Consider the following 18,134-nt stretch of genomic DNA (forward strand, 5'->3'; position numbering starts at 1 on the left):
ATTGTGTAGTTATATAACTATGTCCAAATCTACAGTCACTGTTTTGGAATGCTCTAGTCCACAGGCAGCAACTTTGCAGGCCACACAAACTGTGGCACAGCAAATAACACATGGAAGGAATGACAAGCAATTAACTCCAGATGAGACTGATGTTAGCATGCTACTAAGCTAACAACGGATGCTGTTACCACTCGCTTTAGTGAAGCCCAACGTATATTTTAGTTTTAATGTGAATGCTTATGAATTATGCGAAAATGCAGTTTGTTGTGGGGAAAATTATCTAGCACAACTTTGCTATTTTGCGGTTCACAAAAGCAATTTTATTTCAGATATTCTCAGATATTTTTTTTTTCTTTTAAAAACCACCACATGCAGATGTTTGGGTTTCATTCGCAGACAGTCCTGCATCGCGAAGATAAATATATTAAATGTGTTTTCTTCGAAGAATTGAAGTTAAATATGAAAATAATGAAATAAACATTAATGTTGTTACCTTTCTAACTTAACATTGTAGGAGGGGGTAATTAAGATGTTAATGATAAACATCTTATTTGATACTGCAGCATGTGGCATTTTCCCTCCAAACTTTTGAAAAAGGGATTAAGAGATTAGCCGATTACCTAAAACTCAAGTTGTTTTTTACATCCACGTTTTAAAATTAATTCACCTCATTTTTAATTAAACTCACAAAGATTTCAAACACACTAGTAACACATTGCCTTTATGGGGTATTGTTTATAAAACTTTGAAATAGGCTGTAACAGAAAATTGTAAAAAAAAAAAAAAAAAAAAAAAGTGGAGCGCTGTGTTTGTAATCATAATATTAATTCATTTATTGTAATGTTATGTAATGGAATAGTTTACCCCAAAAAATAAAAAAATAAAAATATATGTCATCATTTAATCCCACTTGTTCCAAACCTTTATTATTTTCTTTCTTCTGCAAACATAAAAGATTCTTTGAAGAACCTGTAACTATTGATCACCATAGTAATTGTTTTCTTACTATGGAAGTCAATAGTTTTAGTTTCAGCTTTTCTCAAAATATCTTATTATAGAAATATTAAATATCTTACAGTAAATATTGCATAGAAGAAAGACACTCATAAAGGTTAGGAACCAGTAAAGAGGAAAATTGAAGGATGAGGAAAATTATATTTTTGGGTGAACTATAACTTTAAATATGCACTCTCCTGTTGTTTCAAACCTTTACGAAATTGGAACACAACTGAAGACACTTAAATCTTTCAGGATTCTTTCACTCTTTTGACATCCTATGAAAGAATGCTTTTGTGGGCAAAAAAAAAAAAAAGTATTTAACAATTTATTTAAATGTTATGCCTCAAGCTCCAATACGCATTCATGATGCATATGCATTGTCAACTCAAGAGAAGATGCTCTCACAATACAACTTGTTTTGAAAGTGACTATAATACTTGTCATCATGTCTGAAGACTCTGGCCAATTATGTTTATATAATTTAATAATGTTTATAACATGCCTTAATTAAATGTTAATAAAAATTGCCTTACAAAGTCTCATAGGTCAACAACACCAGGGTGAGATAATAATGAAACATACAATTTTACAACAAGAGGATGAGCAGTGAGCATTACTTAAGCACTGTTTCTGTACATATTTGATTGTGGTCAAGTGTTTGTCTAATGACATTAACTAAGGTGTAGAAGTGTCGCTCTCAATGGGTGATATAATCCAAATGAATAACCAGTGGGATGATTTTGTCTCAGTGCTACTCAATCATCAACTTTAATAAATATGAAAAGTTGATGTGTTGACTCTTCCCTAAAGGCTGATTTTTATACAACCCTTTCATAAAGTTACCGGCTCATTAACTGCTTATGCAATCCCAGCATGCCTGTGCAGAAAACATACGATGGTGTGTGTGTGTGTGTGTGTGTGTGTATGTGTGTATGTGTGTGTGTGAAGAAACAGAGAGATTTAGGCATGTGTGCATCTTGTCTTACACAATGCTGGTGCCACATTTTTCACAAGTGTGATGTTTCTGCACACCAGCAACAGAGGATGTCTTAGGGGGGTTTGGTGACAACTTGCTTGGAAACCGCAAAGCAGCCTCTGTAAATACAGAACACAGTTTACAAACTTTATATTCAAAAAATAAAAAATAAAAGTAAAATGATAAAATAAAACAAAAAATGAAATTAAATTAATAATAATATATATATATATATATATATATATATATATATATATATATATATATATATATATATATATATATATATATATAAACAAATAAAAAATAAATAAATAGAATTAAATAAAATGTAAAAAATAAATAAAAATATAAAATAAAATACTAAATTAAATTAATATAATAAAACAAAAATAATCAAATATATAACTAAAATAAAAATATAACATAAAAATACTAAATTCAATTAATTTAAAAAGATAAAATAAAAAAGAAAAAGAAAACAATTAAATTTAAATAAAATATTTAAAAAACAAAATAACATTAAATAAAAATATTAAATTAAATTAATAATTAAGATAATAAAAATAAAATAATAAAACAATAAAATTAAATATAAAATATAAATTAAATCACTAAAATATATAAAAAAAATAAAATACTAAAATAAAATAAAATTAAATTAAATTAAATTAAATAACCTTTAAAATAACCTCACCTTTCTCATCAGCCTCCAGCACCTCCTGTAGCATTTTGAAGGTGTTGGATTGCCGGGGAGCCGCACGAGATTCTTTGTTCTCCTGAATCATCTTGTATACTTCCGAGTCTCGGTCAAACTTCTGCATGGCAAAATCTGAGCTGAAAAATAAAGAGAGAGAGAGAGGTCATAAATCAACAATAATTTTGACAACTTGAAACAAAAATAAATAAATAAATAAATAAATAAATAAATAAATAAATAAATAAATAAATAAATAAATAAATATTCTTCCAAAATGTAAAAACAATTGAAAGCTGTAGACCAGGGGTGCCGAAACTTTTTTTTTTTATAAAGAGCCAAAAACCAAACTTGATTGAGGGCTGTGGGCCGAAGGTAAATTTACCAAACCATACTACATTAAATTTGCTCATTTGTTTGCTTTTTTAATAACTAGAAAAGGTTGATTTAAAACATATTTAATGACAATGCATTTGAATTTTGAATGTTTTATAGTCAACTTATTATAGTAAAAACATAAACAATCCAATTTATAACACAATGGAGCTCAATATTGAATACACTAATCAAGCTGCTTCTGCCTTTGCCTTGATTTGCTCACCGATTGTGCTTATCTTGTGCATTCTCCTCTATCTGTCAAGTAAAAGTATGATTCATATGAAACATTTGATTGAAGTTGGTTTTTTGTAGCTCCTTAATTAAATAAAGAAACAAAAGGGAATACATTTAATTTGAAACGACAATCTCTGTCAAAGGCATTCGCACCAAACAACTCATTCTCTTTTTAGATGGGACCGAACCAAAAGTTACCATGGGCCAACTGCTTTGGGCACCTCTGCTGTAGACTAAGCCTTTCCATATTATTGGCAATTGAAATCCTTGCAATAATCAATTTACTCTTTTTCCTCTACATTGTTAATTCCTGTTATTATCCTTTCTCTCTTTAGATGCAATAATTACAACACTTCTATGAGGACCTGAGGAGTAAAACAGTAGGGGGAGAAAATGAATGCGAGCTTTGAGAAACTGTGAGTGTTTTGTACCGAGCTGATTAGTGTGCAGATACAGCAGCCATACAGCGGGAGGTTTATGGCTGCATTTTTATGCAGTCATAAACACAGAACTTTCTTACACACATGGGCATCCTATTACTTGCTCTACACCTATTGAGCCACTGCCATACATATAATACAGCCTGAAGGAGCAAAAATACAGACACATGAGAACAATTAACACTAAACCACACACATACAGTACAATGTGCTCAAGTTTTGTTTTAGTCTTTTATTTTATTTACTTATTTGTTTAATTTTATACATTTAATTTTACTTCATGGGCGGCATAGTGGCTCAGGGAGTAGCACTGTCGCCTCACAGCAAGGTCGTTGATTCGAACCCTGGCTGTGTCAGTTTCTGTGTAGAGTCTGCATGTTTTCCTCGTGTTTGCAAGGGGTTTCCTCCGGGTGCTCCGGTTTCCCCCAAAGACATGGGGTATAGTTGAAATGAATAAGCTAAATTGGTCGTAGTGTTTGTGTGTGAATGCGAGAGTGTATGGATGTTTCCCAGTGCGGGAAAACGCACTGGGAAAGCGGTTGGAAGGGCATTCGCTTTGTAAAATATATGCTGGATAGGATGGCTGTTTAATCCGTAGCGGCTAACCCTGATAAATAAAGGGACTAAATGAACGAATAAATAGATTTTACTTCATGTTTACAAAATAATTAGTGATGGAAAACAGTCTTTTTTTATCAGTGAAGTACACACACACACACACACACACACACACACACACACACACACACACACACACACACACACACACACACACACACACACACACACATATATATATATATATTTTTTTTTTGTTAGTGACTACACTTTACTAGAAAACAAACGGCCAATAATCATTTTATAATAATCATGCTGCTCTGGATCATTCTGACCAAATTTACCTCATGGTCATGAGGAATGCATTAACAAATTGTTTCAGTGAAGTGGCCTTGTGATAGCTGGCTTGAAACGTTTGCTGTCAAAACAAACGCTATCAGGATTTCTGTTGTGTGAAAAGGCAATGGCATGGCTTAAGAAATCATTAACCAATAAGCCAAAACTTTAAACAGGACTCTTGACCTGACAAGAAGTGCTTGCTTACTATTGTAATTTGAGGCAGTAAACTACACAGTGAGAAAACAATGTGATTTACTGTGTTCAACATGTAAGTTTATTTCAGTTTCAGGGAGTGGCAGTCACACAAAAAAACCTGTATGACAGCAAGCATGTAATAGCTGACATGACAATCCATACACAACAAAAAGAAAATGAAATTCAATTCTGTGACAAAATATGAAAGAAGAAAAAATGAAAAAGAAGCATTTGGAATAGTCATTACCGTGAGCTTTTGAATACACAATAAATCTCCATAAAATGGCAGGTTCACTATCTGCATGCTATTCAATAAGATATGCTTCAAATTGAAAACAGACAGTGTGTTTGAGTTTCTCCTGAAAGCTCTTACAGGAACTCTCAGTTCCCACCAGGTTTGTTGTCTAAATTTAACAGGCTTCGGACAACATTTGCAGTCAGTCAGTCAGTCAGTCAGTCAGTCTTTATTCATTTCCCGAAAGCAATTTGGTTGCAGCATACAAGCATGTCACACATAATACACAAAAATATATTGTACAATAGAAATCTACCCTAAATCTTAAAACTTTACAGCTGAAGGGATAGATGAAAGCATGAACTGATTTGTTTTACTAATATGAGTTCTGTAAAATACCAGAAGGGAGAAATTGTGGTGCATAGGATGAGAATCATCTGTCAGAATACTCTGAGCTTTACTCAAAACTTATCCATGATATAACTGAGCCATAGTAAACTGTTTCCCTGTTATTTTTCCTCCTAGGTTCACATTTCTTCAAACTAATTTTGAGAATTGAACCAAGAAAGCAAAGAAAAAGATAACAGTGACTGAATGTATGTAAAACAAGCACATGAGTGATTTATCTATTTTAATCTATCTTAATTTCTGTAAGCAGTACAATCTTTGCTGCCCCTTATTACACAAATTAGCATTAACAGAAAAGGACAATTTATTATCCAAAACTACCAAAGTACTGATCAACACTCTCAACACTAACTTCTAAAATACTTGTTTGCGGTTTTATTTTTGTGGGTGTGCCACCTCCATTGGGACCAAAGTGTAGGTTATCCCACAGGGGACTGTTTTGTGTCCCTCATAAAACGGACCTGCTTGTTCCAGATACATATAGGGGATGCATGTCTTTCAACTCTCATGACAAGCATTTTATCTTGAACCGATTTTAGGGCTAAAACAATGTAAAGCAATAAATAATGCATAGAATTTTCCATCCATCTGTGACTCTCCAAAACTAAACGGCAACTGCAACTTTCTAAACAGGTTTTAGATTGAGCAGTGAAAACAGTCGACACAGCATCATTACATTACAGCACTGAGAACAGAGAGGAGCGCTAGGCTCACATTACAATATTTCTCTTACCGCAGACAAGCCTGTCATATGCCTTGTAAGTTAAAAGGAAGATGTCTGAACAGTTTGGACTTACCTCAAGAGCAAACAAAGGCAAATTCCTATCCAACTAGTTCATCTCTTGTTGGAACAACAACAGAGCCTACGGTGACAACTGCACACATATACACACAGCCACACAGGAGGGAGTGCACACACACACACCTTTGTTGAGACTTAAGAAAGTTGAACGTTTCAGCCAGAAAGGTGTGAGTTTCTGTTGCCTTGTTTTGGTTGACAACATAAAAGGGTTGTGGTTACTCATGTTTTACATTTTTGCATTGGTCGAGCAAAGAAGTGGGTGGAGTCATGAATGTGCAGAAGAGGGAGAAGGGTGGGGGGTGCAATTAGGGGCAGAAATTATATGATCATTTTCTAGAAAGCAAGACAAAGGGAAAAGAAAAAGGGAATGAAAAGAAAAAGAAAAGAAAGGAAAACTTTTGGGACTTTAGCCATTTTCTGACTCATTTAGACATCTGAAGGAAGGAACCAAAATACTTCTGTTTTTTGTTTTTTTTTTCTCTCTGAGAAGTGTTGAAAGAACTGAATCTAAATGACAACAAATCATTCCAGAGTGTTTCAGAGACATCTATCAGTAGATGTTTAACTCATTTAAATGAGTCATTTAAATGCTTTGTCACTGCATAGTTTGTCTGATCTCCAAGACATGTTATTTGCTCATCTGCAATAATATAACTTTAACAACTTAAGTTATTTCCATTTGCATATTTTTTCTAAATTGCAATAAATTAGGGCTGTCCGATTCAAGCTAAAATGAGTATCACAATTTTTTTGCTTAAAATCAAGACCACGATTTTCGCATGGTTCTTTAGATGTAAAATAAAGGTTAATTAATACAAGTAGGCTATTTTTATTGTTATCTCTCAAAAATGTGGTAAAACAACAACAATAATATGTGGCCTAAATGTAGCATTTCAAACAACCTACATTTTGTATCAATTTGGAAAGACTTTACACACATCCAGGGGTGCCAAAATCCATTGTTAGCGAACTAAGAACGCAAGTTCCGTCATTACAAACATTTGTAATAGAAACATATGTGCTATTTACATATATTTCAATTAGTATGGAAAACGAGTGCATGCTTTTACCAAAACTAATATTGATTTTTTTTAAATGCGTGTGAAACTGTGGAGTTCTTCTCTAAAGAAGTTCTTACCACCCCGTTTAGAGCATCATATGGGCATTTTACGTTATAACTAACATGGTTCAAATGATGGATCTGCGACAGAGCAACCACGATTTTGGGAAAAACTTGTCACTGCATTGTTCTTTTCCCAAGTGATGCATCGTACTAGTTCAGCCGCATGTTATGTTGTTGTTTGCGAATTGCAACTGGTTGTTAATTCCCAGTAGTGGTGACATCAGAATATAATTATTCATAATCTTAAAGTTAAAAAATTATGTTTGAGACATATGCTTGTCAGTTGTCATTGAAAATATTAGACCATTTTTCTTCACTGCAATGAAATATTTGTCATTATCAGCTTCTCTCTTGCATTATATTCAACATTATATTGGCTAGAGTAGTTACACTGACCCAATAAACATTAATTTTTATGCACAACACTACATATCAACATATTAAATGCTTGTCGTAATCATAACTCTAAAATGCGATATTATCATTTAAATCAGGGATTTCCAAACTTTTTTTATTCCGGGACCCACCTAGGCAAGTAATTCAATCTCAAGACCCACCATAATATTTTATTATGGAAAAATGGGTAAAAAAATGTATCCATTCAAAGCAGTCAAAAATATATGGTGTGCAGCTTTTTGGATTTTGCGATTTGATATGCATATAATGAGGCTCGAAGTGCTTTTTGTGGGATGCTGGCTTTAACTGTGATCATTTTTTTGTGGAAAAAGATACTCTTCTTTTTTAGGAAAAAATATGATCAACCTTTGATCAAGCCCCTGGATTATGATCAAGCCCCGTCACATCGCAGTAAATTCCACTGTTAGTGTAGTCATAAGAAACTGAATAGCTTTTTGATCGACTACTACAAGCTGGGAAAATGTCAGATAAATATGCCAATGCAATAAACATTATTGCCGAATAGATCTAATATTTACACATTTGCTTGAGGAAGGAATGATGGGGGTAGTTACATTACTACTATTTTCCAAAACATCTATGCCCTTCCATAACATTAGCTGACGTTAAAACTAACAGATAGCACTATAGCTATTTATTGATTAGCAATCTGTCAACGCTGGGATGTAAAAAATATTGGACAACAAATAGCTTCAAATGATAGAATACATAGCAAACATCAGAAAATATTGACAATAAAATAAAAGGTTTAACCTATTAAAATCAATGGCCTTCCCAGAAATTGAATAAAGCTATAAAAATGATTTCACTTTTAATTGTATTCACATATTGATTAAAGTTACTATAGTTATTTAGTGAAGAGCAGCAAATGAATCTCTCATTGTGTTTTGCTTGATAACAGAGGTGTTAATTTAAGAATGCACAGATCCATAATGAAGCATTCGACTACTTTAGTAACTGTTTGTGTTCATTTAAGAGAAAATTAGTTGTGTTTAAAATAAAACCTGCAGGACAAAGCAAAAAAAAAAAAAAACTAAAAAATAAGCACTTTTCCGACGGTCCCTTACTGAGAGCTCCACTCTTCGCGAGCTCTACCAGCTAAGCGCAGATTGCGAGAGCTCAAACGGAGCAGTGCTCGTAATGTCAAGCGAAAACCAAGAAAAAGACAGCTGTGAAACATAACCAGCTTTGTCTTTTTGTAGGAAACACACTTTAGATATTTTTAGGGTAAGAGGTTTTTAAGTTATTGCCGTCAATCGTACTGGTTTTGATTCACCGTAATGTAAATATAGCTGCAGCTATGTGACGTTGTGCGACCCACCTTTGTTCACTGTGTGACCCACTAGTGGGTTGCGACCCACAGTTTGAAAACCCCTGATTTAAATGATGTGCATGGTTTTGGTTTCACGGTAACCATCATTTTAAGTACAGTTTGCAACAAACTGAATGTTTTTGCAACTGTATTACCTGTTATTTACAGCCTATGCATGTTATATTCACTAAAGCAGACGTCATTGGCATGTACACGTGCGTCCTATGGGTAGTGAACAAACAGTGCGCTTTCAAGGCCGCGAATACATCATTGCATAAAGACAGAAATGACATTTTTGGGTAAATTATACCTTACAAATACAGTATGTAACACTTTTACCACCATTAGGAGGTGTCCATGTTGCTGAGCAATGTATATAAAAATAATTCTAAGACTTGTGTGACGCTTCTCTCCTGACGGTGAAAATATAATTGACTCAATGATAGAAAAGCTCGTGTGTAGGGTCAAATAGAGATTGCGATATTTTTCCAATTAAGTGTGCAGCCCTACAATAAATACAGTATTAAATATACAATGCATGATAAAGAACAATCAATAACATTTGATTGAATTTATTAAGACACGTGATAAAACTGTTTTTTGAGGGACCCGAGAGAAGAAGCAGAAAATGTGTATAAATGTACCTGCGTCGAGGTGAAACCGACAGCTCTCGTTCAATGGGGCTGTGTGGTGAATATTGTCCAGGTGGAGTTGGAGTTCGACTGGATACACAGTTACTGCGGAAATCCAAAGAAGAAAACTCCTACAAAATACACAAAACATGGGACAGGTCAGGATATTAATCCAAAAAGCACAGTATACTGTATATGCGCATGTGTGTGTTTCACAGATGTCTAAGAAATCCTGATGTCTGATGCCGCATACTGGGGCACCTGCAGCTATTTAGAGATGTCTGAGGTAGAGCAAAGTTGTGACCTAAGTCCAAATGCCAGAAAAAAATTAGCACTTCATTATGACAATAAAATCCAGGAGTTACCAGGATATTTCAATTCAATTCAATTCAATTCAGCTTTATTTGTATAGCGCTTTTACAATGTAGATTGTGTCAAAGCAGCTTCACATAAATGGTCATAGTAACTGGAACAGTGTGGTTCAGTAACTGGAACAGTGTGGTTCAGGTTTTAGTGATGCCGCAGATGCAGGAGAAGCACTTTATTAGCATCTAGACCAGCAGCCTGTAAGTACATTTAAGATTTGTTTCAGTTGTTGTGTATGGTTTGAGGACTTGTTTCCAGCTGTTTGTGTAAAGTTGTAGGACATTTAAACTTGCTTTCAGTTGTGTATAATACTAGAAGTTGTTTAGCCACTGTTTCCTTGGTTACTATAAGAGCTTGTGTAGCGAACGCAAACGCGGTTTCGCGTCGTCCGCCTCAGTTTCGGCCCTTGTTTTGACTCGGGAGGCGTGTCCAAACGCCAGGTAACCACTATATAGCGAGCACGCTAGCATTAGTCGGCAGGAGAAGCACTTTATCAGCATCTAGACCAGCAGCCTGTAAGTACATTTAAGATTTGTTTCAGTTGTTGTGTATGGTTTGAGGACTTGTTTCCAGCTGTTTGTGTAAAGTTGTAGGACATTTAAACTTGCTTTCAGTTGTGTATAATACTAGAAGTTGTTTAGCCACTGTTTCCTTGGTTACTATAAGAGCTTGTGTATCGAACGCAAACGCGGTTTCGCGTTGTCCGCCTCAGTTTCGGCCCTTGTTTTGACTCGGGAGGCGTGTCCAAACGCCAGGTAACCACTATATAGCGAGCACGCTAGCATTAGTCGGCAGGAGAAGCACTTTATCAGCATCTAGACCAGCAGCCTGTAAGTACATTTAAGATTTGTTTCAGTTGTTGTGTATGGTGTGAGGACTTGTTTCCAGCTGTTTGTGTAAAGTTGTAGGACATTTAAACTTGCTTTCAGTTGTGTATAATACTAGAAGTTGTTTAGCCATTGTTTCCTTGGTTACTATAAGAGCTTGTGTAGCGAACGCAAACGCGGTTTCGCGTCGTCCGCCTCAGGTTCGGCCCTTGTTTTGACTCTCGAGGCGTGTCCAGCTGAATTCAATCAGCTAGTGCTTTGGGGTTATATAAACAACTAGTTCACCGCGGCAGCGGTTGCGGCAGCCTCGTGTGAAGACCGCCTCGTGTGAAGACCGACGAGGGTAAAGACCATCGACTCTACCTGCGCGACTCCACCGAGCAAAGACACCGACAAAGCACTTGAGTACTTTACTGTATTGTTTTACTTTACACTTATTTTTTTTGTTGTCAGTGCACTTTTATTATGTGTTTTCTAATTCCTGTTGTTACTAACACTCGCAAAACACGGGAGGTACGCTGCAGGCGTAATCCTCACAACCTTCGTTCAATACATGTATCTACTATTTCACAACTCTCTCTCTCCGTGGGCCTCTGGAACTGTCAATCAGCTGTTAACAAGGCTGATTTTATTACCTCCATAGCTACATATTCTGACTATAATCTCATGGCTCTAACTGAGACCTGGTTGAGGCCGGAGGACACTGCTACACATGCTACTCTTTCTGCTAATTTCTCTTTTTCCCACACTCCTCGTCAGACAGGGAGAGGGGGTGGGACTGGACTACTAATTTCCAAAGAATGGAAATTTACTCTGATACCGTCCCTGCCAACAATCAGCTCCTTTGAATTCCATGCAGTCACCATTATCCACCCCTTCTACATAAATGTGGTTGTCATCTACCGCCCACCAGGTAAATTAGGTCACTTCCTAGATGAACTGGATGTTCTTCTCTCATCTTTTTCTAATTTTGCCACTCCCTTATTGGTGCTAGGTGACTTCAACATTTACGTTGACAAACCGCAAGCTGCAGACTTTCAGACTTTGCTTGCCTCTTTTGACCTAAAAAGAGCACCTACCTCTGCTACCCACAAATCAGGTAATCAGCTAGACCTTATTTACACACGACACTGCTTCACTGATCAAACAATAGTAACTCCACTACAAATATCTGATCATTTCCTTCTGTCTCTCAACATCCACATTACTCCTGAGCCGCCACACACTCCAACACTGGTTACCTTTCGCAGAAACCTACGATCTCTCTCACCCAACAGACTATCCACCATTGTTTCAGACTCTCTTCCTCCATCTCGCAAACTCACTGCACTTGATTCGAACAGTGCCACTAATACACTCTGCTCCACACTAGCATCATGTCTAGACCGATTATGTCCTCTTGCATCCAGGCCAGCCCGTGCCAGTCCTCCTGCACCCTGGCTCTCAGATGCTCTCCGTGAGCATCGCTCAAAACTTCGGGCTGCAGAGAGAATTTGGCGGAAAACTAAAAATCCTGCACATCTCTTAACATACCAAACTCTTCTGTCCTCTTTCTCAGCTGAGGTTACTTCTGCAAAGCAGACGTATTACCGTCTGAAAATCAACAATGCCACTAATCCTCGCCTACTTTTTAAAACATTTTCCTCCCTCCTCTATCCTCCTCCTCCACCCGCATCCTCCACACTTACTACTGATGACTTTGCTACATTCTTCTGCACCAAAACTGCAAAAATCAGTGCTCAATTTGCTGCACCTACAACAAACATGCAAGATACAACACCAACACCACACACACTCACCTCGTTTTCTCAGCTCTCTGAGTCTGAGGTGTCCAAACTTGTGCTATCTAGCCATGCAACCACCTGTCCACTCGATCCCATTCCCTCTCATCTCTTGCAAGCCATCTCTCCTGCAGTCATACCAACACTGACTCACATAATTAACACATCTCTTGACTCTGGTTTATTCCCCACTACATTTAAGCAGGCTAGGGTAACCCCACTGCTAAAGAAACCCAACCTGGACCATACGCTACTTGAAAACTACAGACCAGTATCCCTGCTTCCATTCATGGCCAAGATTCTGGAGAAAGTAGTGTTCAATCAAGTCCTGGACTTTCTTACTAAAAACAATCTCATGGACAACAAGCAATCCGGCTTTAAGAAAGGCCACTCAACTGAGACTGCCCTGCTCTCGGTCGTGGAGGATCTCAGACTGGCTAAAGCAGACTCTAAATCATCAGTCCTCATTTTGCTCGACTTGTCAGCTGCTTTTGACACTGTCAACCACCAGATCCTGCTATCTACGCTTGAGTCACTGGGCGTTGCGGGCACTGTTATACAATGGTTCAGATCTTACCTCTCTGACAGGTCATTCAGGGTGTCTTGGAGGGGAGAGGTGTCCAACCTACAGCATCTAAACACTGGGGTACCTCAAGGCTCTGTTCTTGGGCCACTTCTCTTCTCCATCTACACATCATCTCTAGGACCAGTCATCCAGAGACATGGATTCTCCTACCACTGCTATGCTGATGATACCCAGCTATACCTCTCTTTTCATCCTGATGATCCCTCGGTTCCAGCTCGTATCTCAGCCTGCCTGTTGGATATTTCACACTGGATGAAAGATCATCATCTTCAGCTGAACCTCGCAAAAACGGAAATGCTTGTAGTTTCTGCCAACCCGACTCTACACCATAACTTTTCAATCCAGATGGATGGGGCAACCATTACTGCATCCAAAATGGTGAAAAGCCTTGGAGTAACGATTGATGACCAACTAAACTTCTCTGACCACATTTCTAGAACTGCTCGATCGTGCAGATTTGCACTCTATAACATCAGAAAGATCCGACCCTTCTTATCTGAACATGCAGCTCAACTCCTTGTTCAAGCTCTTGTTCTCTCCAAACTGGATTACTGCAACTCTCTACTAGCTGCCCAGTTGGTGGAATGAACTCCCTAACTGCATCAGAACAGCAGAGTCGCTCGCTATTTTCAAGAAACGACTAAAAACTCAACTATTTAGTCTCCACTTCACTTCCTAATCTGCAATTGCCTATTTGAATATCACACTAACTGTACAAAAAAAAAAAAAAAAAAAAAAAAAAAAAAATACTAACACTTCCCTTCTTAGACTTTACAGACCTGAAACTTGCCTTTAGTACTTATTCATTGTTGCTCTTAGTGGTGTAAATTGCTTCCTTGTCCTCATTTGTAAGTCGCTTTGGATAAAAGCGTCTGCTAAATGACTAAATGTAAATGTAAATGTAGTGTTTAAGTTATTAGTGATATTTATGTTGAATGTTGCCATTAGACAATGAAAAAAGATTTATTAGTTTTACATTGACTGAATTTAAGCAATTTATGTTGAATATAACTAAATTGAATTTGTTTAAGTTCAGCCAATATAAATTGTTTGCAACCACTTAATGTGAAAAAAAGTAAATCCAATGAGTTTTTTTTTTTTTTTTTTAAGTGTATAATGCTTATTTTGCTTCAACGGAAATCAAGGAACATTTTGTTAAAAGAAGAACTCTTTTGAGCAAACAATCATTCTGGCTCATACAGATCATACATTGAGACTAAGCAGGGCTGAGCCTGGTTAGTACCTGCATGGAAGACCACATGGGAAAACTAGGTTGCTGTTGGAAGTGGTGCTCGAGAGGCCAGCGACGTAAGCTCAACCTTCTATGTCTAATGCCCCAGTAAAGTGAAGGGGAAACTACTGTCAGTGAGCGATGTCTTTCGGATGAGATCAAGTTCATGAAGCTGGAGATACGTTACAAAGCACAATGATACGAGAGATTGTGCTGTGACAATACAAAATCTCAAAACATTACTCAAAATGCACATTTTAGAACTTGTGTCAAATAAGTGCAAGGTTATTTGTACAGTTGATCGAGTTCAGACTGCATGATTTTAAAAGTAGTGGTGTCACAGATGTTCACACTGCATGACTATGTAGGACAGCATTCCATCGCTGCTGCGTTTACACTGCAAGATGAATCAATAGCAGGGTGTTTGACCCTTCATGACTATACAATAGGAAGAATCGCTGACAACTTTGTCTCGGTCGCAAACTACATCTCACTACCAAACACACACGAGGAGTGACATGAAAACAACGCAATGTCACATAGTAGCCCATATTAACTAGCCTACATAATGAGAAAGTAACCTTTAGTGGGGAAGAAATGCACTTATTTTGCTCACCTGGCTTTTACATTAATTTAAACAATTAACATTTTCTTCTCAACTTTTTTTATTTTTCGCCCTTAATTTTCGCCCTTAAACCCTTAACTTCTCCCCCAACCACTTGCTGGCCTCCAGATTCCCATAGTAATGGAAACTGCTCTCTTATTAGCTTTAAACAATCGCCAATGTTATTTTCAATCAGAACACATTTCACTCTGTATGATTTGAATCGCAGATTGGTCCAGATATTAAGCATGCCAAATATCTCATTAGGTATCACGTCTTTGATAGTTCACAATGTGTGATTGTTATTCACGTGAATGAGCACCAATTTGCCTGATATTTAATGGCTCATTTCCACTGACTGGTACAGTACGGTACGGGTCAGTACGGGTCACCTTTATCAGACTTGCGTTTCCACCACGAAGGGTACCCTTTTGGTGGGCATCATGTTCAGCAAAGTTTAAGTCGATGTCAGGCTCGCTCAAATAAATGTCTACAGTAAAGCTGTACAGGTCGTTTACATGTCATATGAGAAGCACTTTTCACAAAACAGATGGTTTATACACATGAATACTTGTTTATAAACGTTTATTACTAACTTTTCTATGAACATGATTTGATTATAACTGCAGATCAATGACTAATGTCTGGGTAACGTCTGAATAACGTCTGTAATGAAAAAAAAATATATATATAAATAAACATATATAAACATACATACAGCCCCTTACAGTGTCCGATATATTATTAATTACAGAAAAACTACAAACCTCATACATTTAGTACTTATTCGAGTTAAAAAACACACGCAATATAGCCCTCAGTCAGCGCAAACCTCTCACATGTGTCTGTGATCTTCACCAGCAAATGTAAGCTCTGTTAGAGAGTAATTTTGTCATTCCCAGTTCAAAATAGTCCAAAAGGCAAAGATAAACATGGCAGTTTGTTCATGATTCAGGTTGCTAAAACAATTTAGCTCCTCTGTTTTGTCGGGCTTCTCCTTTTTTTCAGCGCTTCACTTTCACGCTTGTCCTTTTCTTTCTGAATGGATCAGATGACAGAGACACTTCAATAAACACACACTAGTTATTATCATCAGCTCAAGAAATTCTTTATTTGAAATATAACGTTAGATGCGATCGCGAGCTCCCGGAAGAAAGCAAAAACTGCTTGCTCTTTTAGACGGTCTCGTAAAACAACAACAGAACACGGCAGATTTTTCTTCTTGGCTTTGTGTCTGTTCATCAAGACAACCACATGGTTTGTTTGAGCCCGGGTCATCCACGGCTCATTTTTATATGCATATAATATTTCCATGTAATGCCTCGGCTTTGTATTAAAAAACATGGCGGTTACTTTGTTTTCATTCTGTCTAGCTCCACGAGCTTGTGACGTATCTCTAACCAATCAGCGTTCAGCTGCATGTGTAGCTCCACCTTTTGGTCCCCTTTCTCCTGTTTGGTACCCTTTCGAAAGGGTGCTGAAAAAGTGGTATGGTATGGTTTGGTACGCTTTTTGACAGTGGAAATGGCCATAAAAGCGTACCAAACCAAACTGTAGTGTACCACTAAGTGGAAATGGGCCATAAGGCAGATTTCTCAAAACCTGTTTGCGAGTCAAAATCGGGGCCAAAATCATAGTCTGAACTCTGCATTAGTGTTGCTTTAAAAGAATGGAAACTAAAACCAATCAAATAAATCATTACCTGGAATTTTGTTTTATCATACATTTGATATTTTTTTAGAATATATAATGTGACGCTGTGCATTGGCTAGTGTCAAATATTTTATTGAAAGGGAGGGACTATAGAGAGACAGACTTTGTGCAGAAAAAAATCCTCAGGGTTTCCTCAAAGAACATGGCTTAATAAGTTCTAAAGAACATTTAAAACAACACTAAGTCTACAATATAGAAAATAAAAGGGTGGCACAGTGGCTCAGTGTATAGCACTGTCGCTTCACAGCAAGAAGGGTGATGGTTTGAGTCCCGGATCAACCAGTTGGCATTATTGTGTAGAGTTTCACATAAGTCTCCTCCAGGTGCTCCTGTTCCCCCACAGTCCAAAGACATGCAGTATAAGTGAATTGGGTAACAAAATTGTCTGTGATGTATGTATGTGTGAATGCGAGTGTATATGTGTTTGAATATTTGACTGTTCATTTCATTGTGGCGACCCCTGGGGAAGAAATTTAAGATGATTCAAAGGGCCCACATAGTTTTAGAGCCCAAGAAATAATATTAGGGGCTCTCAGGACACCTCCCCTCCCAAGTACCTTAACCCACCACCCCCCACTCTTAATTTTTATCTGTGACAACATCCCCATACGGTGCTCTTCACTTTCGTCCAAGACAACCGCCCCCCAACTCCCATACCCCCCCAAACCCCTCCAAAAAAAAAATCTCATACCACCCCCTTCGCTATTGTTGTGTCACTATCGTTTTGTTGTGCCACTATCGCCTCCTGATAATCAGGGACTAATCTGAAGGAAAATGAATGAATGAACGAATGAATGAATGACAACATAAAGGGAATAACACCGTTACACTGACTGAACAGCTTCCCTTATGCATTAAAATGACGAAAAACAGATTCCTAATTTTAAAGCATGCAGATCTGTCAACATTTGAGCTGGTGTAGTGTCCAGACTATCTTTGACTATGATCTAAGCAGAATATCTCCCACAAAGACTATACAATCGATTTCACATTGACTCTACATTTACATGAGGAGCAGCTGTGGAGAATCTTTCGGGCTTGTGAGATCCTGATGTCCGTGCATATCTACTGAACTGTTGGGAATGAGATGAGAGTGATGGAAAAGGCATGCCAGCAGATGTTTGGCTCTAATGCTGATGGATGTTGTCCTGGGCAGCTCTTCTGACACCAGCTGTACTAAATAGAGGAGTCTGTTCTCAGGCCAGCTCCAAACGACAGCTTCCACCTGGGGCTTTTTGGCTCATTCCAACAAATTTCACAAAAGTGTAGCCAAGAGCATTT

At 37.2% G+C, this 18,134-nt stretch overlaps 1 protein-coding gene across 2 annotated transcripts in view; it reads right to left on the reverse strand.

Annotated features, from left to right (window-relative positions):
• Window positions 1–18,134, reverse strand: part of pdlim2 (PDZ and LIM domain 2 (mystique)) — a 117,881-nt gene that overhangs the window by 4,787 nt on the left and 94,960 nt on the right. For both annotated transcript variants that reach the window (XM_087263502.1, NM_001326402.1), the window contains 3 exon segments: window positions 9,758–9,876; window positions 2,673–2,812; window positions 1,986–2,094 (listed from right to left, as the gene is read on the reverse strand). In XM_087263502.1, coding sequence (XP_087119628.1) covers window positions 1,986–2,094; window positions 2,673–2,812; window positions 9,758–9,876 — 368 coding nt within the window.

The sequence above is a fragment of the Danio rerio genome, chromosome 8 (genome assembly GCF_052040795.2).
Source record: "Danio rerio strain M-AB ecotype USA chromosome 8, GRCz13ab, whole genome shotgun sequence".
NCBI lineage: Eukaryota > Metazoa > Chordata > Actinopteri > Cypriniformes > Danionidae > Danio > Danio rerio.